Source organism: Lethenteron reissneri, chromosome 41 (genome assembly GCF_015708825.2).
Source record: "Lethenteron reissneri isolate LAM-NWPU_2019-01 chromosome 41, ASM1570882v1, whole genome shotgun sequence".
NCBI lineage: Eukaryota > Metazoa > Chordata > Hyperoartia > Petromyzontiformes > Petromyzontidae > Lethenteron > Lethenteron reissneri.
In genome coordinates, this window is record NC_083819.1 from 12,552,515 (window position 1) to 12,579,493 (window position 26,979).

The 26,979-nt window shown below is 46.6% G+C and overlaps 1 protein-coding gene across 2 annotated transcripts in view; it reads right to left on the reverse strand.

The window, feature by feature from the left end:
- Positions 1-26,979, reverse strand: part of INO80 (INO80 complex ATPase subunit) — a 98,512-nt gene that overhangs the window by 30,481 nt on the left and 41,052 nt on the right. For both annotated transcript variants that reach the window (XM_061568707.1, XM_061568708.1), the window contains exons 17-27: positions 25,299-25,441; positions 25,037-25,121; positions 24,643-24,760; positions 24,000-24,085; positions 22,049-22,213; positions 21,299-21,432; positions 17,626-17,693; positions 13,851-13,944; positions 12,675-12,840; positions 8,869-9,009; positions 753-969 (exon numbers count right to left, since the gene is read on the reverse strand). In XM_061568707.1, coding sequence (XP_061424691.1) covers positions 753-969; positions 8,869-9,009; positions 12,675-12,840; positions 13,851-13,944; positions 17,626-17,693; positions 21,299-21,432; positions 22,049-22,213; positions 24,000-24,085; positions 24,643-24,760; positions 25,037-25,121; positions 25,299-25,441 — 1,417 coding nt within the window. The remainder of the gene's footprint in view (positions 1-752; positions 970-8,868; positions 9,010-12,674; positions 12,841-13,850; positions 13,945-17,625; positions 17,694-21,298; positions 21,433-22,048; positions 22,214-23,999; positions 24,086-24,642; positions 24,761-25,036; positions 25,122-25,298; positions 25,442-26,979) is intronic.

Sequence of the window (26,979 nt, forward strand, 5' to 3'; positions counted from 1 at the left end):
AATGGCAGTACTGCAACCAGTCTCAGAACTATGGAATGCCAGTTTAAAATGCAAAAACCTTAACCTGCTGACGAATAATTATTTAATTGCTATTTATAAAATCAGTGCTGTGTTGTTTATTGCGAACTGTCACAGTCCTCCAACTGTCTGCGAATTTTAAATAGCTTCGGGCACGTCAGTCGTTGGCCCATCAAACTCGACTGCATGTAAAAAGCAGCAATTATTTTGGGTGGGTGCATAATATTCCAATACACAAACTCAGAAAGCAGGATTCAGCGCTCTGATACATGCACAGCAAAATTAGGTGAGCCACCAAGCCATATGTAAGTTAAAATACAAAAATTGATACACACTGCCCAAGTCCCGGTGGAAAGATGTTATCCCCCTTGCCTGGTATACAGGATGTCGTGGGTTCGATCCCAACTCTGACGCTTGCGGTATATTTGGAGTTAGCATGTTCTGCCTGTAGTCGCGTGGAATTTTCTCTGGGTTCTCCAGTTTTTCCCTCCACATTTAGAGTCAAAATGCGTTAAAAGGATTTGGCTGCAATAAATTTCCACATGACAAGTCACTTCATTCAGCTATGATTTGTGGCCGGGTCGCTTCTGAAAAAGAGACAGAGAGTTCAGTGGGCCTTACCTGGTAAAATAAAAATAGTTCAATTTTAGTTTAGTTTAAGTCCAAAAACAACCAAAGGCCTTCAAAGGTTGCTGCCACAGCTCTGTAGCAGACGGGGCGGCATCACCACCTACCGGGAATGCGGATGAAGGACCAGCCGTGGAGTGGCGTGATGGCGTGCAGGCCGGCCAGCGGCGACGGAAAGAAAGAGTCGTGAGGCCTCCGCGCCTGAACCGCCCGGACAGGACTCCCGAAGAGCAGCGCCTGCTGTTCCACCGCCCCGCCAGCCTCCAGACGCTCGAACTCCGCGCTCCGGTCCACGCAGTGCCACTGCCGGAACCCAGACACCACCTGCCAAGGCGAGGGATGGTGCAGGTGTCAAGGATCGCACATAAGAAGATGGAGCCAACCAACCGGTGACATTCAAACAGCGCTGTGCGCGCAGCGATATGTGCTATATGGTCAGCTTTTATGCGGCACTGACAAAAGTTACATTATAACAGGATGCAAGCAAGATTAACTATTTAAGACTCAACTTTCCCCAGAGGGGTGGAGCAGTAGTTTGAACATGACGCTATGAACCTGGTGACTTGAATTCGATTTGCGACCATGGCTAATATCAGCAGTGAGTGACGTCCTAACAGTTCTTAGGCCTAAGCAAAAGTGTCAAAGAACGTAAAAATGAAAGTGAAAGGAAAGTATTTACAAAAAACATAAACTATAAAGGAGGTTTTTGTTAATCCTATGACCACATCCATCATTTGGCATTGTGGATGGAAGCTCAGAGCCCCTTTGCAACTTGCCAGGCAGGGGGTTATTTATTGGCTCTCAACATTTCTTGCAATTCACCTGTACAGCAGAATACGGCAACAATATCCCGAAGACCAAATAATAATAAATAAATAAATGCTTTTACCAGATAAGGCCCACTGATTTATATAGCTCTTTTTCAGAAGCGACCTGGCCACAAATGATAGCTCAATGAAGTGGCTTATCATGTGGGAATTTATAGCAGCCAAATACTCAAACGCATGTTTCTAAATGTTTGCATGTTCTCCACAAGCATGGGGAGAACATGCAAACTCCAAATATACAGCAGGCGCCAGGGGTCGAGATCGAACCCACAACCTCCTGTATACCAGGCGAGGTAGTTAACATCTCGCCACCGCGGTGCCCCGAATGTAGGTGGCTGCATTGCTAAAGCAACCAGCACGGTCCAGGATTTCACATCCCAAGGTTTCCATGGCAAACCGGCTCGGTGATGCACACTGATTGCTAAGTCTTCCTCCAGAGGCCTTCAGCCTCCAATAGAATGTTTATTTTTATTTAATCTAATTACACTATGTAACACAATTTTGTTCCTGGGTAGTAAGTGTTATTTCCTAATTGCTTATGCCAAAAAAGTATAGAAAATGGCTATTATTCCCCACAAACTTAGCTTTTGTGACCAGGACAGTGATATTTTGAAATCTACCTATTTTCATTTAAGTCAGAAAAAAAAAATATGAATCAAAATGAACATGTATTTATACTTAAGTAATACAAAAATTACTACAAAAGATTTAGAAGGGAGTAGTTTTTCGAGATTTACGATTATACTGTAAATCACTTTCACGAATCAGCCCCCAAATGTAGTCTCCCATCACGATCTCGTTATACTGTCCTTGGTAGCGGCGTTCAAAGTCGAGCATATCCTGGTGGAAGCGCTTGCCTTGTTCCTCCGAGTACGCTTCCATATTCTCCTTGAATTAATCAAGATGAGCAGCAAGGAAAAGGGCTTTGAGGGACATCCAACAGCCCATTGTGCCGTAGTTTTTCACCAGTCTCAACCAGCTCCACATAATTTCCAACCTTGTGATTGCCCAGGAAGCTACGAACCACTGTGACAAAGCTGTTCCAAGACGCTTTCTCCTTACGAGTGAGCTTCTTGGGGAATTCATTGCACTCCAGGATCTTCTTTATCTGTGGTCCGATGAAGCTTAGAGAAAAAGTCTTGAAGGTACTAGCCACGCCCCCTCGAGGAACCTTTCCGATGGTTCCCGAAGCATCCTTCCCGATTCCGCCTGTCACCTTTGGCCCAGATGTTATTCCCTCTTAGGATTGGATGCCGGTTACATAATAGTGCCTGTACCCAGTTACCCTCTGGCACCCACTGGATGGCACTCTCTCATTACATCACTATTTATATTACTGGAAAGTTCTAGAATGTTCTAGAAGTTACTCCAAGTTTACTCAGCACTGAATATATCTGGAATGTTTTGAAAAATAGGTAAATTAAAAAATATCACTGTCCTGGTACCGAAAACAAAGTTTGTGGGGAATAATAGCCATTTTCTGTACTTTTGAGGAATAAGCAATTCGGAAATAACACTGACTACCCAGGAGCAATAAATAAATAAATACATGTTACACAGTGTTATGTATGGATTAAGGGAAATATTTAGTATAAGCTTTGTAAATATGACCCTGCAAAAATTAAGAAAGCTAATGATGCAGAGCCCCCGCAGATGCACGATCGTACACAACGCTGCCAGCCGTGGGGGACAGATCAGCTTGGCTGGGTATCTCAATGCTGCAGCTGACAAATGTTGCAGGGCGGTATCCAAATAAATTTCGATTTAAAGCTTTCATGACTGCAGGGATTCATCTTCTTTGTTCTTTCGGTAAAGTCACGTAGAATTAAACATTTCCCTTCTACGTGACTTTACCGAAAGAACCAAGAAGAGGTATCCAAATATTCACGCTAAAACCATGCCGCGGTGAATGATAATGGACCTTTCCCTGTTGGGAATCCCAGATCTCCCCTGTGATGAATATTAGGCTTCTCAATGGAACCACACCTCACCCGGTAATGTACAATGGGCTGCCTCGATCGCCAACCTTCCCACGCAAATACTCAGAGAATGGCGATGCACAGCTAGCTGGGTGGTGCTTGTTAAATCAAATCACTGTCACAATTATTCTCTGTCCATCATGACACCTGGGGTGGATAAATTAAATACCAATATAAGGGAAGTCAAAAGTTATACCAGACCCCAGTGGAAATATGGAATTTCTACCACTGGAAAATGAGTACAGCCCCATCATTCACATATGCAGAAAGACAATTTTACTCTGAACATAAATACACAATTTGTGCATGAAGATCACATGCATTGCACACGAAACAAATCAACTTGTAATTGAGAGCAGAATTACTCAAGTTATGATTTTATGACCCGATGATTAAAGCACTGTGCTGTGAACCCAGCGACCAGAGTTCGACTCCCGGCAACAGGTCCTGGTCCCGCCCTTCACCACCCTGACCAGTCTAGTGAAGCATGGTCAAACATTCCCACAATACTGAGAATGTAGAGAGTCCATCCAGCAGTGGGTTGACAAAGGGCTCGTATAAATACATGTATTGCTACCCACATGCCAAATTTCAAGTTTGTTGCATGTTGGGAAGTATGCTAAACATTTCGAACAGACACACATTCACAAATTTCCCTTTTATATAGATGAGTGTGGTCTTGAAAGTGTAATCTCTAAAACCTACAACTGCATTTACAACCACTGATTGTGAGGTGCTCTGCAACTACACACCTGCCAGTTTTCTGTGGCAGCTGTGACCCAATATGTTTATGATTGTTAGGCCAACGGTGAAGTCCTTTATTGCCAGACCCAAATTAGTCTGCATTGCAAATACCACACGGTAGGCAGGCAGACATTGTTGAAGTGCCAAAGTGCTGCGAGTTACTTTTCAGGAGCCAACTCTTATTTTCAAATTTTGGTCGTTCCATTTAGCACATTTCCCCTCTCCTTCCTGCCATGAATTAGAACGCTCCTATCAGCCATTTCTCTCTCATCCACTGAGACAGGGAAGATCTGTGATGTCACCCGCATGCGGCAGCGTTACGCAGTGTGCCTGCTGACGTCACGCACCCCCCCCCACCCTCCGCGTAGGCCGTGTATTAATCCAAGACGAGAATCCAAGTCTCGGGCGAAGCCGGGTAGTAAAGCTAGTCAACGATAAAAAAAATGGACTGGATATCATAAAACTCCATCATCAGGGGACTTTGCGAGAAATTCGGAAAATTGCGTCGCGAGCTTTAATCACGCGTCTTATACGGTCTGGACAGGGAAACCAGGGGACCTTGTGTTGTGTGAGGGGCACAATGCAGCACACTGGACGAGTTGGACAAGAAGCTGGTGTGAGCAGAAAATTAACTTCGCCATTTAAATATAAACTGCTATTATTTCACTGACCACCCATGATGTAATCTATGGCTACACTTAATTTGCTAAGGGCAACAGGAATATTTAAAAATAAATCAATCATCACACAAAGACCTGACATCTATTTTTGATGTATAAATTGCTGCCTGCTCAAGCCTATGCATCCCCATGAATGAGTGGTGTTTCAAGTCACTTTTAATTTGCAAGCATTAAGGTTTGAGATGTGCTTTTCTAAAGTTACATTTCCAGTGAAAAATGGCTCCTTTTTAAAATATATATTTTGAGTATTTGCTTAGGGGAAATTGATAACCAAACTGAACCCATACCCCCCACTGTGTAACCTCCAGTAAATGCAGCACACGGCAGGTGCGAGGGGAAGGCCAGGTCAGGTCATCGCCGAGACGGAATCTCTAAACTGTGGTTGGCGCAGCGGTGGGTTGCGCAGAGCCTACGGGTGGCTCCGCATGGCCACTCCGTAAACACCACCGGCGAGGCATAAACAATCCTGAAACCGAGCGCACTCCACTCCCCTTTTCACAGCCGCTCTTGCGAAACCCGACCCTGCCACAAAGTGACCCGTCCGTGTACCTTGGTACCCCAAACAAAAATTACTGCTTCACTCACTCAGTTGCCCCCGCTAGAATTAGAGAGGTGCCATTACTACGGGTGGCGGTTAAGAAAATAAGCGTCCGTGACAGGTGCAGGAGCCAAGCACCTGCCGGACGGTATGAGCCACGCGCGAGCGAGCTAACGGGCAGAGGTGTGCGGACACCTGCCGGGAGCGGCTGCGACGACAACGCTGCCTGCTAACGTCGCGGCCGTGACACCTGCCGACACCGTGAGGTCATGCCCCCGCCCGGTCATGCCCCCGCCCCCCCACCAAGCATCGAAAACAAACCTGGGAGGGAGACTGTGGTCTTAACACCGCTTATCTGCCGAGAAGAGAATGGGTCGTACAGAGGGGGCATCACCGTGGCTTGACAAGTAATTCCAAAAGACACCTGAGCAGGCAACTGCAACAGCAATCCGTCGTGGAACCCTGGGCTAGCTTACCAGTCAATCTCATTACATTTACATTGTAAAAAACAATATCACCAACTGTAGCTCATCTGTATCTTTGGCTCTGTAGCAGAAACCAAAACCCAACATTGATTATGATGTGTATACATTTTTGTCTTGCTCAAGCCGAAGCAAGCCATGAGAGAAACATAATTTAATGAAGGCTACTCTGAATGGGTTTTGAGAAGGTAAACAGGATGAGAACACAGACAACTCAAACAATAAACAATGACGCTCTTGGAAGCTGCGCCGCATTATGTTTAAATGCAGTGCTGAGAGCGTTCAGTGAGCGTTTAGCCCAACGGCGAGCGAGCTTCGGCTCCTTTAACCTGCCAGCTGCTTTGTGCAATGGTGTTCACGAAACACTCAAAAAAATTATAAAGATTAGCTATCTACGTTGATATCACCAGCCATCTTTCCTGGAAGAAGTGGCCTCAAAACAGGCTCTTCATAATATTAATAGGCGTGTGTGTGTTTATTTTCGCTTGAGTGCATCTGATTGATGAAGGTGAAGTCTAAACAGCCGACAATGTAAGCCCGCGTTATCTGGCGAGCTTCCCGCTCCCGCAAATCATAATGTGCTAGAATCGCCGGCGTGCACCCGCACTATTGTGACATTAGCACATTACGATTGATTACAACGGCCATGTGGTATGATAACATTGAGCCACGTACAATTAATAAATTTTGTCGACCTTTTGAACTTTTAATTACATAAACATTTAAAATTGACCTATGCAATCATGATCCATTAACAGACCAGGTGCTGTGCTCATAACATTTGCTGTAGGACTGCAGTGATAATGACACGCAAACAGACACAGCCACACACACACACTCACGCAAACTTAGCACACGGCCAAGATGACACACAAGGCAGGTGTGACAACCTGTCCCTAATCAAGGCACAGTGCCGGTCTTATTTACCAAGATTAGCATTACCACACACTTGGAGAGTCATGCATCTCCTTTAAAACGTGTTTAAAACTTGGCAGATACTTGGAGAACGGCAGACTTCAGAGCAGCCAATAAAAATTAATTGGGCAAACGTGTATTTACAGACGCAGACAAAGGCATCTTTTACAGGGCAGAGAAAATGCAGAAGCATTTAAATTTATAATTTTATTTGATCAACAAATAATATCAGAAAGCTCCTATTAACACTGCCATGGCACACTATCGGTCACATGGCGAGTACTTGACCGAGGTGTGTGTTGATATAGTTGATGCCCAGGACTGCTTCAGATACAATTCTGCACTGCTGTGCACATCCAAGAACAAAACATGCACCTCTGGTAATGTAGCACATGTCCAACATGGACCCCAACAGCGACCCAACTGAATCCCATCCTGGCTTCTCGCTACCACGTAAACTCTGGACCACGGCGAATCGTCGCATTCGGACACCTGTCGCACGGTCGGTGCGCCCCCTTCTTCTACATGAGTGGAGGACAAAAGAGAGGTCCCACCTGCGACTTCGGAGAGGAGCAAATGATGGGAGCGTGCGGTCACCCTGCTGGTGGCCCACGGAGACCATTTAGCGACATCACAAAAGCAATTCATCAGTTCGCAGCCACCAGCGCCGTCGGATGGTGAAAGAACCCGGACATTGATTCATAACGTTTTTGTCGTTCCAAAAATCAGTTGCTTATCTCTGTTACAGGCTGCGCGAAAGCAAAAAAATTTAGCCACAACACTGACACCCACGCGACATGTAACACACTCCTCTGTGTAACGTAGGTTCATAAATGCATATGCTAGAGCCAGTAATGCAGACTGCATCGTTTAAAACGTTTCCGATCACAGGCGAGCAACAAACAGCACTCTCAAAGTTGTAATAGATAAGAGTTTAACACATCTCTTAAAATTGAGCAAGGTTAGTATTATTAGAACTTGGGAAAGAGACGACTAACAATTATATATTTTTAACCAACTAAGGCCCACTGAGCTATTAAAGCTCAGTGGGCCTTAAGTGGAGCAGTGCTAGGGAAGATACAAAGAGCAGAAAGAGTGGACTAGCCCCATTGTGTGTGTGTAGACAGAGCAATCGTGCTGGGTTCAATCGTTTAATTCCCACTTACAGTCGATAATGTTGTGGGAGCACGCCATCTGCTGGAAAATGGTTATTAATGACCTCAATACATAAAGTAGGCCATTGTATGCAAATGTAATAACAAATCATTGGCAATAACAATGTAGGCACGGCAGGAGTTGGCAAAGCCACGAGTCACTCACCCTTTGGCTAAACCGAAGCAGGGGAATTTTAATATGCGTGATGTGCACATTAAGTGTACACACAGCATGACTTGGATGCACGTAGTGGACACAATTTTGAGGATGAGGCAGGAAATGACACAATAAACAACGCAATGAAAAGGAGAGATGAGTATTGAGTATACATTGACTACATAGAATTTTGTAAAAAAAGAATTATACTTTGGACCAACTAATACGCACCTGGGCAGAGCAAAGATTCAACAGCAAACACACAGCGATACGAGCCAGGTGACCGGAGTTTCACTCCCGGCCATGGCTGGTATCAGTGGCGATGTCTGAAACGGACCTGGACCCTCCCATTTAGTCAACACGTAAAATATGGTCAAAAATACCGACGAGCCAAATGGCAAAGGAAGGCTGTCAACCAGCAGTGGATAAACAAACGAGTGTAAATTATCAACAAAATTAATTATCATGCACAATGCCTTAGGATTGAGAAATAAATTAGGAATGGAGCAACAAAGTCATATCCTGTATTAAATCCTGCAGCAAACAGCATAATTAATCTTAGGAAAACCGCACGTTTCTACGAATGCTGCTCAACCTATTTGAACGCGGCTGCCAATGCATGTATGTATGTTGAACTTATTTCGCACTGTATGTAGCCGATCGTGCCAATCGGAGGTACACGAATCGACCTTGAGGCCTCCCCGTGGCAGGCCACCTCGAGGCAAGGGTGGAAGTGTGGAGTCTCACCTTGGGGAGGTAGCCGAGCAGGAAGGAGGGCACGTCCGAGCGCTGGCATTCGCGCAGCACGGTGGAGGCCGTCCGGCGCGAGCGCACGGCCTGGCGCACGTGGCTCAGCACGTGGCTCGCGTGAGCGGTGAACACCAGCTCCTGTATGGCACAGACAGAGGACGACAAGTCACCCCCCCATCCAAGTGCTTCTCGAGCTCTCTCGCCTCCTCTCCCCGAGCGACGCTTTCCAAGCCGAGCCGTGCTCTTGCTCCGATGAGCAATGAGGCCCGGGGTGGTCCTGCAAGCAACCTTTAAGTAGGCCCGGACAACCGGCGCCAGGCACAGGCCTGCGCTGTGTATTGCATTGGCCATTCGTTCAACAGCGGAGGGAGCAAAGATGATGGGATATGGCGTCAATGTGGCGAGATGTTAGATATCTCGCCTGGTATACGGGAGGTCGTGGATTTGATCCAGACCATGACGCCTGTATATTTGGAGTTTGCATGCTCTCCCTGTGGTCCCGTGGATTTTTCTCCGGATTCTCCGTTTTTTCATTCCACATTTAGAAACATGTGTTTAGAGTATTTGGCTGCTATAAATGTCCACTTGATAAGCCACTTCGTTGGGCTATCATTTGTGGCCAGGTCGCTTCTGTAAAAGAGCTATATAGCTCAGTGGGCCTTACCTGGTAAAATAAAAAAGTTATAGTTTTTATAGTTTATACTTTTAGCCACCTAGCTTGCTAGCTTTCTTTACCCCAACAGCAGCAAAAAAAACTTAACCCGATTTTAGATGTCTCCAACAACCAGCTGTCAACCTACACCACACTCAAAATGGGCAGAGTGAACACTATCCAGTTGAGATGCTATTAAAGACAAGATGGTAGGTAAGAAGGCACCCTGCAACTCATGATAACAAGAAAATCACCAATTATGCTGTGTTGATCGATCACTGGAAATGCACTTCCATAAATAGGATGAGATTCAAATATTCCTTTTCATTCAATGTCCCTTTTGCATTAAATTGCAGTAAACGTGCTGCTACTTCCAAACGCAACATACGAAATAAATCTGCAACTGAATGCAATCTTGTCACCTGGCCCTTATTTGTATTTTTACTTTCAAGAAATAAATCTCGTTCACACAAAAATCGTTAGCATGGAGACCCGTGGCACTGTTCTTCAAGCTGCGTCTCTCCATGTACAGAGCGTACAAACTGGCCGAGTGAATTCAAGCTGTGGACCAACTGGCCAGCCGGAGGGCGGCCGCCCACAGCCGACAAGCCAAGGACACAACAGAGCTTGCCCCACTAATTCTGCAGAGACTTTGCTTTGGTTTTGCTCAATCTGATTGCATCCATGCACAAGCTGCTCCACTATTCACGCCAAATAGGCATCTGATCCTATTGTAGACAAAGGGCCCAGCTGTCAAATCATTTGGCCCTTATATAACAAAGTAGAGTTAAATTAAACAATAATGCGCTACGTAATTAAAGTAAACGATCACACCAAAGTGCAAACACAATTAGTGACAATAGGTTTTTTTTTAAGCTGAAAATGTTTACAACTACAATCTGTCAAAATATATACTGAATTATAAACGAAATAACTTACATTTTTTTCTCCATTAAAATTAAATACAACTTTCAACGCTCCATAACCTTTGAAAAACACTTTACCAATAGTACAGGCCAGTACTAAATTATAATCGGACTTGATTTGGAGCTTTCGTGACTGCAGGAATTACTCTTTGGTTCTTTCTGTAAAGTCACGTAGAAAGAAAATAATAATTAAATAAGAGCATACGACGTTTCAATTGCAACACAAGCAATCATCATTGGGTACAAATGAAAGAGAAAATAAACCTAGTAAACTTAGAAATATAATGCAATACAACACAGAGAGTCGGCTAACATAACAGTCAACACCCTACCTGGTTGATTACGTTCTTCCAAAGATTGCTAAATTTGAGAGAGAGACAAAATACAGACACGGAGACACAGACAGACACATAAGCAGAGAGAGATAACACAGAGACACACAAAGAGAGACACACAGAGAGAGACACACACATAGGCACACAGAGAAACAACGCCTCTGTGTCGAGGCCTTAAATAAATAGAGAGGGGGCAGAGAGAGAGGGGGGGTAGAGAAATTAGCATGTCAACGAGAGATATGGAGCTTTCGTGACTGCAGGAAATAATAGAGCAACAACACGAGGACACACAGAGACAGAGAACACACTTAATCAAACAAACTTAGTAAAATTTGGAAATGTAATGCAATGCAACACAGAGAGTCGGTCAACACACAATTAACGCATAGCCTGGTTGATTACGTTCTTTTGTCCCACCCCTCCTCCTGAAGTCACTTCAATGGGACTCACTCTGGTCATACTTTTTACATGCCCTGAAAAAGAGTGCTCACAGCATGTCAAACCTACATCATTTGTAAATCTCCGAGCAGGAATAAACCAGTAATTGGGCTGACACTGGAAACAACTCATTAAGCACTAGAGAATTATGGGTATGAAAATATGCATCTGTATCGATGTAAAATTACAATTATATTTAATCAGCCCAAGTGCCTTTAGGACTGTTATTCGGCCATATTTATCTAAGCAACTATACCAATGTGCAAGCTTGAATTCTGGACTAGTTTACTTGCGTATTCAAAAGCTGCTGGGTAACATTAATCGGTTGATGAACAAAAAAATAAAACTTTTATGTGAAAAGACAAGACTGTTGTTGATTTGAGGTTCGAAAGCCTGGTTAATCACAAGTGGCGGCCCAGATTCAAACACAGAATCTGAGCAGTGTGGTTCACTGTAACGTGGCATTAGCCTTTGATGGCTAATGCAACGTTAATCAAAGACGACAATAACGACAGAAGAACAAAAATAATATGTGCACAAGTTAATGACGTCAGCGCCAGTTTCTTGAAATCATTCCCATAAAACTACCAGTGCCTGTGACTACAGATCCACACACGAACCTCAAGTGTGCACTTAGGAAGCTCATTGATATGTAGGCATTATTCCGAATACGACGCCCACTGTGATTGCATCAAGCAATCTGTGGTGGCCCTGTCCCGAGCCGGAGCCTCCTCAAAAGGCTTCCTCTATCTATCAGAGGTGGGGGGGGGGGGGCCCCAGGGAGCACGCAGGGGGTGGGGAGGCGCAGTTGGGCCGGCCGTTAATCAGCACGGAGAGTCGGCCGCCACGCGGGTGTCAGCTCACAAGCTTCCTGGAACGCGCCTCCCAATGGTCGGGCCACACGTGCGTGCGGCTGTGGGAGCTGTGAAGGGGCTTGTATCTGGGGCCATCGCAATAAAGTTCATTGCATGGCTTCCGGTGCAGAGCAGTGCCGCTATTCGATGGACAACATTAAATCGGCTGCTGCCGCTTTTAACAATTGCTTCATCTCTTGGAAAAAAACAGGGACTGTGCCGCCTCCAAATTACCACCATCATGACATTCCCTGGGCAAAGTGGAGGCGTGCAGGTTAGGAGTGTCTGTGCTACTTGGGAGTGCAAAGCGCCGGTTACTGTTGTGGTATTGTACTGTATTCGATTATATATGTAATTACTCACACAAAACATGATCTCCCATGGAATACCTGCTGCAATTTGGCTCATATCACTACACGAAGATATGAATAAGTGCATTACATAAATAAATGGTTATGAGCAGGCAAATATGGAAAAGAATAAACCATCGATATCAACACAAGTTCAAGAGGCCGTCACGGCTACTGCAATTGCAGCCATCACCCCTTGAGCATTGTTTTAGTGGGCACTGCCACCCATTGACAAACCAGACTCTTACCTGTAACACGGGGCTGCTTTTTACACCGGGCATCGAGGTAACTCTCTGGGGAGAGAGCAGCAGCGCACGCGAATGCAGGTACGGCACGCGAGCCACCTCCTCTGGCCAAGCCTGCTCGTACTGCAGCCGGTACGAGGCCTTCATGGCAAGGAACACGGCCAACCACCTACAGGTAGGCAGGCAGGAGCGCACCAGGAAACACACACACATCACTACGGTTCACTTACTGCAAGGCGAAGCAGCAAACAGCATGGAGCCTGAATTGGCCGACAAAATGTCAGTGTTGAGATGGCATTTTAGTAGGACCAGGAGGATACTTGTGCCGAATTCATGGAATGCAAATTCGTTATTTTATGCTGCGGCCTCATTCATGCAAATTGCAACCTCACAGCACTGTGCACAATGTGCAACATGCGCAGTTTACAAATGGAGGCACGGGAAACCGCAGGCAAGGCAGAGCCAGAACCGGAGACAAACAACTGCCCGATACCCTGTGGTCTGTGAGTAGGGGGGGCAGTACTTGCCATGCATAATCACAATTGTTTAACGTGTGGGTTCATTTTCTGATTTGGCAAATGTGGACCACGACGCAAGCACACAATGCCCGTCTCATGCTAAAGATGTCAAAGAACCTTGAACGTCAACCATGAAGCAGGCAACGTGTACTCTATGATTAATACACCTGAAGTAGCAGCCAGGGTGGCCGCTGGATTCGAACTTCGAACCATTGCAACAAGCGGCAAATGCGCACCGTCACCGCCTGGATTAACATTGGTATCTTTCTAAAAGTGTTTGATCTATGGGATTCCACAAGAAAATAAAGGGAAGTGAAACAAACAAAATGATACTGATAACAAGTTAAACGCTTGAAATTTGTTTTAATTGACAGAAAGCTTAACACAACTGCTACTATAAAAAACGTGAAAATTAAATTTTACTGGTTAAGAATTACATCCAAGCGTATTTTTTTACATTTCTGGGCTAAACCTCGAAATGTTTTGATAATAATGTTTTGGTCATTTCAAAGCTCCAGTCTCATAATTGGTCCGAGAGGCCTTGGTCCGAGAAGCCTTGTACTACAAACAATATATGATAAGGATGAGCTACGCCTGGCACTCGGCCTGCCCCAACTAATCTGTAGTAAGTGCCCGTGGCACTGGGTAGAGGAGGCTTTACCTGACCAGCAGCCCCTGCAGCATGAGGTTAGACAGCTCGGCAGGAGAGGTGTCCACAAAGCGCAAGAAGGAGAAGGAACTGTTGTTGCTGCCACCTGCACACAGAGGTGATGATATATTTTATTATACAATGCGATTCGTGCAAATTGCATCTCAAATACACTGTAGAATTTGTAACATGCATATATTTTGCAGGGAGGCCTGCGTGGAAAAACCCGTAAACAGGCAGCCAGAACAGGAGCCAACAATTTCCCAAGCTCTCTATTCCTATATTGGGAGTTTTGTCTCACTCCATTAATGGGTGATTGTACATTTCCCGCACAACTCCCTGCCACCGGCCAGCACGGTCCAAGAAAAGAATAACAGAACCCCTCAGTCGGATGTACGCATGGTGATAATGTGCAGCATGAACATCGGGGTGCACACTGTATGTGAACATGTATGTCTCTCCACTCGGCACAATGTGCAGCCTATTTTTGGATCATCGTAAATGCATCCTGCGTCACAAGTTTTTTTTGTTCAACCTAACCCTAACTCCAGAGACCAGGATGAGTTTAATTGCAAAAGCGATCAGGGGTATCAGTCTGCCAGTGGGGGGGGGGGGGGGGGGGGAGCGATAATGATATGTATAACAGCAATTGAGTAGTTTGCATGTAATCTTTGAATTTGGAAAAAAATGTAACCCAAATGCCAGCATACAATGGCCTACTTTTACAAATGACATGGAATAACGGAGAGAAGAGAACCACTGTAGCATTTAAGACGAGGGCACTGACGCAGTAAACAAAGAGGTGACTGGGTCGTCCATGAGTCGGAGAAATGAAAAGGCGCTACCGAGATTGACGATTCAAGTAGAGGTATCCACCCATGATTACACTGGATTCTCAGCAGTGGTAAATTGTGTGCCGATGGTCTTAGTTTGGCCACAGTACTGACGTTACAAAACAACAGATTTAAGTTTGATTGTGTGTGCACTTAATCTGGCAAATATTCCAGCTGTTGTTTTGTTTTACATGCGATAAGAAAGTCTACAGCTCGGCATGTGTGAAAGTGCATCAATCGTAATATTGATAACAAGTCATTTGAACGGATCTCATAAGTAGTTCTACAATATCTCCTTCTGCAGGCCATTCTCTTATAAAAGGTGATGCACAGCTCAGCAAGAATGCCAAATGGAGAATTCTTTGTTCATTACATTATGCCGATTGCACAATGGGAATACAATTTGCGAAAAAATGAAATATTGACAAGCTCATGCCAATCCATGCTGTGCTAAGACTTCAATATTGGCCAAATAATAACAGAGTCGAGAGGGTGGGTTTTGGTGGAAAAACATGAAAATCAAGTCTGAAGACCACACAGTATTTCTTACACGAGATGCTTTGAGTGAGCATCTTTTAAATGGTTCGTGCTGTAAAGCAACGAGGCCAATGCATCTTCTCTTTTAACACAGCGGAGACCATCAGCACACTGATTTCCAGTTGCTGTCACACAGCCATGTCCCCTGCTAACACCCATATATATAAGTAGCTGTCCTCTTAACATTTCGGTACATGCCTCTTATGCCAAACTGCAACACAAGCATAACTGATTTAAGCAATTATTACATATGCTAAGCTTGTAGCTACCAACAACGTTGGCTTTACATACTCATTCGTTGATATAACATCGGCATATATGTTTGAATCAATTCTCTTTGGTTCTTTTGGTAAAGTCACGTAGGTATAAAATAAAATAAATTTAAAAATAAAATACATTTTATACCTACATGACTTTACCGAAATAACCAAAGAGTATGGATCCCTGCAGTCACAAAAACTTCAAATCTAGATTGTTTAAATCAAGTTGAGGTTTCAGGAAATAGCTTGCAAGGCCAGCCTACTAGATAGATGCTTCTCTTCTCAGGCCATGTTAACGATTAATTGTGTTTGAGCTATGCCTGTACATCCCTGCCAAAGCGTATGTATTATTTTTCCACAACAATTGTGCACACGGATTGCTGTCGGCCAAGTTGCAAGGCCCTGTCTACATTGGTTATCTAGTTTTATAGTGAAAACACAATACAGGCAGGGCTATGGCAATAAAAGCCATAGGCAATGCAGGTGTATTTTCACTGGGTGTTTTAACAGCCATTGCTACCTGGTAGGTTATTAATATGGGCAGTTATATCACCTCCGTGTACATGGCACAATCTGTTTTACAAAAATGTTCCAGACAGTGCTTTATGATCCCTGGCGTGCGCGCGTAAGTTATGGCACACCCACTCGGGAAGGGTGCACGCTGCAAAAGAACACACCTATTCAGAAAACGTGCGGCCTTTGTTCGAACTGAAGACAAATAATCTTTTGTTTGTTTTGCTTTTATCAAGAAGCGAAATCTAATAATAAGAAACGCAGCACTGTAGAGTGGAAGGGCTCAACGCGAACGTGTGTGTGGTTGATCGCGTTAAAACACAAATATCCTGTTGATGAGGGCACTCGCACACAACACTGCCATCGGCCCCTGCACCCTTTCCCAGCGCGTAAGTCATGCACGCCATCTGGAGCTGCCATAACAGGAAGCCCCCGCCTGCCTGCCAGGCCTCTCCTGCTAGTGGGAATGCGCTTGCCAGACGGGGGCCACACTTTGAAGCCACAGGGAGGGCGGCCCGCCGCGGATATCCTGGTTGTAACACGAGCAACGCGAGCGTGCTCCGCTGCACAACAACCCGGGTCCGCCTGAGTCTGCCCCGCGTGCCCACGGAGCGAGCGCTCTTCGAGCCGAGGGCGACACCATATGGCGGCACGGTGCAGGTGGCACCGGTAAGGACGGGCCGGCGTGCTGCAGGGGGGCCCGGCGCGTGAGCGCCCCGGAACATTAAGAGTGCGCTCTGGCGCACAGAAGCGCGCTTCCGTCGTATGCGGCAGCGAAGTAAAAAGCACGGGATGCTCTGGCTACATCGGGCGTGTTCATCAAGGGAAAAAAATTAACCCGTAAAAACGAAGTTTTTCACTCTAAATCCTTTATATGCGTGGCGGCTAGAGTCCTCTCGTCCTCTGGCTTGAGATGGCTGCCACCTATGGGTCAGATGATTATCTGCAGTATTAAACAATTGGTAATTAAATATTTAATTTGTTTTCCCTAAACAGTGTAAAATTTAGGAAAAAAAATTTCACGAACATTAATTGTCTCGCACAACGAGTCTGTGTGCAAAATGTCAGCTCGATTGGATCACGGGAAGTGAGTTAAAAAACGACCGAAAGATTTTCACGGCAAGCAAGCACGCAAGCAAGCAAGCAAGCGAACTTAATATAAAGGATTTAAAAAAGTACCCTTGCCCATAAACAAAAGTGGCCGCTTAAAACATAAGGAATCAAAAATGACTCGAGAAAAACAATGGAAAACGTTAGACTATTACTTGGTGATGAATGCGGTTGGGATTCTAAGCAAAGATTTCTTAGGAAACAACAATCATAAGGTAAAATGCTGCTTGAAAAATTTGAAGAACACTGAAATATGTCTATACAATACACGGATAGTAGCTTGTATTCACTTATACATAGAACATTAACTTGTACAAAGGTATAAATAAAGGTGTAGCCCTGCCCATGGCACTGCTGGCAGAAGGGCCTTCACTAGAGGGAGCTCAAGAGAGCCCTGTTTAATCGAACTGGCTACTGGCCTATAAAAAAAACGTGCGTGTTTAACACAAAAAATGATTGCTCCAAGTTACAAAAGGTGTCCGTGCGATCGCTGTCCCCTGGTGGAGGGGGAGATCCGCGAGGTGGGGCGCTTACCTTTGGCGTGGAAGAGCGAGGAGTGGATGTGCTCAGCAGCGAACGGAGACAGGGTGGAAAGCAGCAGTCTGAGGCACAGCACACCAAGCACCATGGTGTACACAGTGTTACAACAAGGACACACAGCACCAGCAGTGTACGAAATTATTTCCTGCACGCCAAAGCAGACAAACTGATGACAAAATCCTCGAGCAAAACCAATTTTACGTTCGTTAGTAAGAGACCAAAGCAAGCCAACCAGGGATGCTAACATCCCTACACTCTCAAGGGTCGATTTCAGGAAATGTTTTTTCTGCCAGTCTTTACTAACAGCATTTACCATTAAAAATAAATAACGATAAAGTTACTCATAATAAAGTTTTTTGGGTTAGATCAGGTAAATGTTTTTCCACAAGTATGTGTGTTTAATGCAGACTTGATATCTTGCAGAAAGAAATCTATTTGGTGCTTGAACATCTTAGCACCTTTTGATACTGGCAAAAATGTCCCATAGATATAAATGTCTCGTTAAACCACCATCACCCGCCAATTAGTAAGGTTTGTCATGGAAACAAAACGTGCCAATTAGTTACTAGTTCAGCACACCGGTGTTGGAGAGCATACCCACAGCATTTACAATTCATATTTACGTGACCTTTTCCTAAGAATAATAATACATAATGAATGACAGATTCATGAAATATAAACACGTTTTTTTCATAACAAAGAAGAAAGTAAAATCTCAGCTTTTATGGCCGACTGGTCTTTTAAATTAACACCTGGGGTTACGACTCTGATATACCGGACGTACCAGGTGGAGTCAAGTTTACGTCGTTAGCGCAACGCCAATCAGCAGGAGGTGATTACAGCGTATAGAATGAAACGAACAACTAAAAATCACAAAACAATCAGGCAATAACCCAGCAACTGGTCAAGGACACAAGCGATTTATGCTCAGATGAGCATCGAGACAGCGGTCGTCTCTCCTGAAAGCCCTAAGCCAGTGGTGGCATATCCACATTCTAATGGCAGGCCAAATCCATCAAAAGGACAACCACCGGTGACTTTCCCACAAAGTGGTTCTCATTGAGCTCAGTTAACCTCTAGATGGGATTGAACTCGTAACCTTCCGACGTGCTAGTCGCTCGCTCCACCGCCGAGCCACCGGGTCCCGGCAACCAGAGAACCAACCAAACACCACCCCGCACCAGCCCCGGCAACCAGAGAACCAACCAAACACCACCCCCCGCACCAGCCACGAGAACCAGAGAACCAACCAAACACCGCCCCGCACCAGCCACGAGAACCAGAGAACCAACCAAACACCACCCCGCACCAGCCACGGCAACCAGAGAACCAACCAAACACCACCCCGCACCAGCCACGGCAACCAGAGAACCAACCAAACACCACCCCGCACCAGCCACGGCAACCAGAGAACCAAACAAACACCACCCAGCACCAGCCACGGCAACCAGAGAACCAACCAAACACCACCCCGCACCAGCCACGACAACCAGAGAACCAACCAAACACCACCCCGCACCAGCCACGGCAACCAGAGAACCAACCAAACACCACCCCGCACCAGCCACGGCAATCAGAGAACCAACCAAACACCACCCCGCACCAGCTACGGCAATCAGAGAACCAACCAAACACCACCCCGCACCAGCCACGGCAATCAGAGAACCAACCAAACACCACCCCGCACCAGCTACGGCAATCAGAGAACCAACCAAACACCACCCCGCACCAGCTACGGCAATCAGAGAACCAACCAAACACCACCCCGCACCAGCCACGGCAACCAGAGAACCAACCAAACACCACCCCGCACCAGCCACGGCAATCAGAGAACCAACCAAACACCACCCCGCACCAGCCACGGCAACCAGAGAACCAACCAAACACCACCCCGCACCAGCCCCGGCAACCAGAGAACCAACCAAACACCACCCCGCACCAGCCATGGCAACCAGAGAACCAACCAAACACCACCCCGCACCAGCCACGAGAACCAGAGAACCAACCAAACACCACCCCGCACCAGCCACGGCAACCAGAGAACCAACCAAACACCACCCCGCACCAGCTACGGCAATCAGAGAACCAACCAAATATCACCCCGCACCAGCCACGGCAACCAGAGAACCAACCAAACACCACCCCGCACCAGCCACGAGAACCAGAGAACCAACCAAACACCACCCCGCACCAGCCACGAGAACCAGAGAACCAAACAAACACCACCCCGCACCAGCTACGGCAATCAGAGAACCAACCAAATATCACCCCGCACCAGCCACGGCAACCAAAGAACCAACCAAACACCACCCCGCACCAGCCACGAGAACCAGAGAACCAAGCGAAACACCACCCCGCACCAGCCACGAGAACCAGAGAACCAACCAAACACCACCCCGCACCAGCCACGGCAATCAGAGAACCAACCAAACACCACCCCGCACCAGCTACGGCAATCAGAGAACCAACCAAACACCACCCCGCACCAGCCACGGCAATCAGAGAACCAACCAAACACCACCCCGCACCAGCTACGGCAATCAGAGAACCAACCAAACACCACCCCGCACCAGCTACGGCAATCAGAGAACCAACCAAACACCACCCCGCACCAGCCACGGCAACCAGAGAACCAACCAAACACCACCCCGCACCAGCCACGGCAATCAGAGAACCAACCAAACACCACCCCGCACCAGCCACGGCAACCAGAGAACCAACCAAACACCACCCCGCACCAGCCACGGCAACCAGAGAACCAACCAAACACCACCCCGCACCAGCCACGGCAACCAGAGAACCAACCAAACACCACCCCGCACCAGCCCCGGCAACCAGAGAACCAACCAAACACCACCCCGCACCAGCCACGGCAACCAGAGAACCAACCAAACACCACCCCGCACCAGCCACGAGAACCAGAGAACCAACCAAACACCACCCCGCACCAGCCACGGCAACCAGAGAACCAACCAAACACCACCCCGCACCAGCTACGGCAATCAGAGAACCAACCAAATATCACCCCGCACCAGCCACGGCAACCAGAGAACCAACCAAACACCACCCCGCACCAGCCACGAGAACCAGAGAACCAACCAAACACCACCCCGCACCAGCTACGGCAATCAGAGAACCAACCAAATATCACCCCGCACCAGCCACGGCAACCAGAGAACCAACCAAACACCACCCCGCACCAGCCACGAGAACCAGAGAACCAAGCGAAACACCACCCCGCACCAGCCACGAGAACCAGAGAACCAACCAAACACCACCCCGCACCAGCCACGAGAACCAGAGAACCAACCAAACACCACCCCGCACCAGCTACGGCAATCAGAGAACCAACCAAATATCACCCCGCACCAGCCACGGCAACCAGAGAACCAACCAAACACCACCCCGCACCAGCCACGAGAACCAGAGAACCAAGCGAAACACCACCCCGCACCAGCCACGAGAACCAGAGAACCAACCAAACACCACCCCGCACCAGCCACGGCAATCAGAGAACCAACCAAATACCACCCCGCACCAGCCACGAGAACCAGAGAACCAACCAAACACCACCCCGCACCAGCCACGAGAACCAACCAAACGCCGCCCCGCAGCAGCCACAGGAGCCTGTCGGCAAACCAGCCGTGCGCAGACAGCGCAAACTCACTTGCGCTTGTAGAGATTGCAGGAGGCAGGGAGGCACTCGCGGTACACTAGCTTGGGCACAGGGTACACCTCCGTCGGAAAGAAAAAGGGCGAGCGAGTCTCCTGGCGCTCAAAAAGGTCCGGGTGGTTGCACACCTGCACAAAGAGCAGGCAGCAGACACACACATGTACCCACGGCTCCACGCCCACGGTATGCCCACCCACCCGCCCGCGGTATGCACACGCATGCATGCACCTTCCCACCCATGCAACCACAGGAACGGGCACGACATAACAGCCTGCAATGTTGATAGCAAGCTCAACGAATGTCGTATTTTGAAAGCATTCCTAACTCGTTAAAAGTCTAAGAGGCAATTTTATTCCGCCTCAACCATTAAATGCCATCGGACATTACATGCAGATTTGTAATACCCCACCCCTACACAAAGAAAATGTAATTTTATACTCTTCCCTGATGGAAAATGTTGCTGGCAACCATAAATCCCTCTTCATCACCATAAACTCCGCACTATATAGCCATAAATGATCTTGTTCTATCCCATGCCTCAGATAAAAAACATCCAAAACTGTAAATATGCAGGAATATCTTTTTATCTCAAGGTTACAATCAGGGACGGTCGGTGAGAACAAGTACCACCTCCACAGCCGCCCCACCACCCCCCAATTAAGAGGCTGCCGTGAGCACGCCATGTTCGTTGGTGTGTCCGTGCACGTGTGTGCGCGTGCGATTGTGCGTGTGTGAGAGCCATGCCTTGCGGAACTGCATGACTAGGTTCATGAGGCTGCTTGTGGTGGTGTGGGCGAGCTGGGTGCCCATGGACGACTGCAGCAGATCCTCAATGGAGATCTTGTTTTTGAGGCCCTGGTATAAGAGCCGTTGCCTCGAATTCAAATGGCAGTAGACCAGCACCTCGATCTGCAATGTAAAAGCACACATAGGACATGTTATTGCAAAAATGTAGGCAATACAGAAGCCCCAAGTCACCCAATGCCACAGACTTGTTCGTGCCCACTACATAGCATTGCAGTGCACTTTTCACAACCACGCAGCATCATTAATGGGTGGCAGCAAGGATTATATTCATGACGTCATGTAAATATCCACTTCTTGTGCATGGTTTAGTGAAGAGCAACTTAAAGCTCTATTATGTCCAAGTTAGAAAGCTGCGTGATGGTTTCAGGTAAGGCTAAATGATTTCTGCTGCCTTGGTTCCAAATGCGTCTTCCGTGGTCGCCGCTACCTCGCCATGTATGCAGGCCGTGGATTCGATCCCGACTGTGATGCCTGTATATTTGAAGTTTGCAGGTTCTCCCCATGGTAGCGTGAAGATGGGTACAAACTGAGCAATCATTGGAAGGATGTTATTAACCAGGTAAAGTCTTAACTGACTGTGATGTTTCCATCCTACAGGCCTATGTCAGCTGTTATTTACGACTCTCTCTGTCTCTCTTTCGGTATGCCTCTCTCTTAGATCTCTCACATATCCTTTGGATTGCACTCTCATGCTCACATGTCCTTTGGATTGCGCTCTCATGCTCACATGCCCTTTGGATTGCACTCTCATGGTGCTAATCTCTCATTAATACTGCTGTTGTGCGCATATGCGGGCATGATACTCGTATGCGGCGACGGAAGCTCATTCATGCTAATCTCCCTCCCTAACCCCTCTCTCCCTAATCTCCCCCATTAACACAACTAACGTGCTTGCATCCGTGGATGTAATTCCTTTCCAGCTCAGACCCCGCTTGCTTGCCCATCGCCACATATATAACCTTGTTGTAACTGCTCTCTCGCTGGTTCAGCAGTTCCACTGCTGGATTCTATTTTTTCCACCTGAGGACGACCGCTTGTGTTGCGATCAAAACTTCGTGATTTATTTTATTTTATACCTACGTGACTTTACCGAAAGAACCAAAAAGTATGGATTCCTGCAGTCACGAAAGCTTCAAATCAAGACTTAACTTCTATTTAGCAATCTTTGGAAGAATGTCATCAACCAGGCTATGCGTTGTGTGTTAACCGACTCTGTGGCATTACATTACACTTCCTAATTTTACTAAATTCTGCTTTCTCAAACTTTCGATTTTCTTACTCTAAATATTGCCATGCTGCTTGTTTGTAGTACATTGTCTCTCCTCCGGCCACTATGGTCCAGAATTCCACACAACTATTCTTTGGAGGAGTGTGGTCTGCCTCTGGCCACTGTGCTCCGGAATTCCACACAACTCTCTCATTGTCCTCTGCCCGCCCCCCTCTCTCTCTGCCCCAACCTCTCCCCCTCTCTCTACATTTAAAGCCTCCACACAGTGGCGCTGTCTTTCTTTTTGTCATTCTTTGGGGGAGCGTGGTCAGCCAGGTGGAGAGTGTTGTGTGTTGTGTTGTCCGGCTCTCTGTTGTGTTGCATTGTGTTTCTAAGTTCACTATGTTTTATATTCTTACCTTGTGTTGCAATGGATTTTCTACGTGACTTCACCGAAAGAACCAAAGAGGAAAAGCATTCCTGTAAACTGTGTCAGTCACACGTGCTGACCACCCGGCCAACGGTGCCATGTGTAATGAACACTGTGCTGACCACAGCAGGACGCAAACTACTCTGTTCCTTGCGCAGTGTGCAGCGCGCATGCAGGACGTGCACCGTACACACACGGTGAGTGCCGTGTATGCCGGTGCAGTGCATACAGGCGGTCCCGCGGGCGCACACCTTATCGGAGAGCTCATTCTCCACGTCCTTCTTGATGCGCCGCAGCATGAATGGCTTGAGGATCATGTGCAGCCGTGACAATTGGTCTGAGGGAGGCGAGGGCAAAAACACACGTTAACTATTTTGGGACAGACTCCAAAAAATTCTGCTTATAATATAAATACATTATAATCTGTACGATTTTGAACATCTGCGATGTCACTGGAAAAGCAACTTCCTTGACCTTTCAATTGGTACACAACGCTCGCTGGCATACGTTCCACTATTAGGGCAGCGTTCACCTCAAAAGTGCGTCATGGGTAGTACAGAGCCAACACAGCCATTTCCTCACCGTAGCAAACCGAGGATCAACCGTGTCACAGTCACAGCACATATCACATAAACAATGTGGCCTGAAAACACGGATGTTTCAAATATCTGCATACAACCCAGATCTGGATGGAATCTGGACATATTTTCACTATTTGGATACAGCCTTATAAAATTATAAAATCAAACAAGGTATTTGTTTTAGGTTTTGCATTGTCACGTGTGGTCTGGGAGGTGTTGAAGAGAGAGGGAGAGAGAGAGACGAGGGAAAAGATGGTGGAAAGGGAGGGTGTAGTGAAAGGGGAAGACGGTGGAGTTGGGGAGCGGAACTCACTCTCGTCGATTACAGACTTGTTCTCGGCGTGGCTCTCGATGTCCTTGGAAAACCACTCGTTAAACTCCTCGTGAGAGTCAAACAGTGTGGGCATGATGAAGTGCAGCAGGGCCCAGAGCTGGCCATCGCAACACGCAGGCAGGCACACACGCAAACACACACACACGTGTAAGCGCGGGATGCAGGCAGCACCCACGTGGCAGCAAACAAACCCAGAGTGGCAGTGTAGCAAGGCAGGTGCCAACGCAGTAACTACGCACGTTCACAAACCACCACACAAACTGCACAAATTTCTGATTAAAATAGTTGTCCGGCATTCTGAAAGAAGCCACCTCTGGTGTGCCGATTTTACAATTATTTTAATTCCCTACAGGTAACAGGAAGCAGAGCTCACCTCCGCCATGGTGTTCTGGATTGGCGTGCCAGTCAACAGCAGCCGGTTCCGGCACTGGAACTGCAGCAGGATCTTCCACCGCACACTGCCAGCATGACACGCACACAAGACAACCACCACTGTAATTCACAGCTGTATGCTGTTGACATTACCACAACTACGCAAGGTTTGGAACATGCTGCCTTAATAATAACAACTTATACAGGCGAGGAGAAATGTGTGTATGTAGTGCACAGAGGAGATGTGTGTGTGCTACGCTGACCTTGTGCTGCTCTTGAGGGCCTGTGCCTCATCCAGTACCATGTACTGCCACTTAACGCGTTGGAAGTACTTGACGTCCTGCACCACCAGCTGGTAGCTGGTAATCACCACGTGGAACGGTGCGTCCTGGGTGAACAGGGTTTTCTGCAGGGCGGCACGCGCGCACATGCACACACAGTGGCCGCAGTCATGGAAACTGTAGCCACACAATGTCTTCATAGGGATGGGTATAAAGACATCGAATACCCACATTAACAAAAGTGGGTATTGGATGTTGACAATGATCATTGGCTGCACAGTCAATGTTCCTCATTTAACCAAGTACAAAATCAAACATGTTTGTGTAGATTGTGTTCTGTTTTGAAATGCTTGAAGAATCGTGAGATTTCTAGTAACAAAGGAGACATGGACTATGATAGATATGATGGGGAATATTTTTAATTAACATTTTTCTGAAATTTAATTACAATTATATATATTTGGGCCAAAACGCCCAAAGATCATGGCCTACTCCAGTGAAGTAATTCACGGGTCTCTAACATCCAATTAACAAAAGACCGGGCACTCTAGAAAAGCGCTGCCAACATTCTAGATTTGAAGCTTTCGTGACTGCAATGATTCATACTCTTAGGTTTTTTCGGTAAAGGCACGTAGGGAAAAATAAATAAATAATAAACATCTATCATAAAATGTAATAATAAAAATAATAATATAAATTAAATAATAAATCACGATTTTTCGGAGGCAACACAAGTCTCCGCCATCAGGTGGGACCGTCACAGCTAGATTTACTGCACCTTATTTCTATTAATTTCATTATTTATTCTGAAACCTGATTATTTATTTTTTTTTACCTACGTGACTTTACCGAAAAAACTTTAGAGTATGCTGCCAACATTCCCAGGCAGCGAAAGGTCCTGATTGGCTTACTGAGCCTAATTGGGATACTTCTTTCACCTCATGAACCCAATGATACGAGTTTTTAAAAAGCTGAATTTAACAAGCAGTTGTACAACATCACTTCTGATATCCTGTATGACACCACTAATGGGATCAAGTGTCAAGAATCTTAATTTATTGATGTTATAACTTATGTCTGATATTATTATAAGAACATCATCTTTAATAATACTTTGTGACTTACAATTGGCTATGTTCATTCAATTCAGTGAACATGGGCCAATTTTGACAAGGTAACAACAACGGCGCGATTCCCCGCAACACCGTTGCTCCGTCTCCGTCCCCGCCTCCCAGCGGCTCGCCAACACCGCCGCCAATCGTGGCGTCGGACTATTTGTCCAGCCGTGCCGTCGAGTCACTCACTAACATTTCGACAGAGGAACGCGATAAAGGGTCGGCCTGACGCGGGTCTTGTCGATAAAACGATCAGCAACATCCACACCAAACCCAGCGTGAAACTCAAACATCAACCAAGCCCCCAATCCATCAGAAAGATCCCTCAGGAAATTGCTCTGCCATTTGCTGACAGCTTCTGCAGTGGCACCAAGGTGGCGAGATGTTAACTACCTCGCCCAGTATATAGGAGGAAGTGAGTTCGATCTAGACATTGCGTGTCCTCCCTGTGGTCGCGTAGATTTTTCTCCAAGTTCTCTGGTTTTTCCTTCCACATTTAGAATCAACGTGCATTTAAAGTATTTGGCTGCTATACATTTCCAAACATT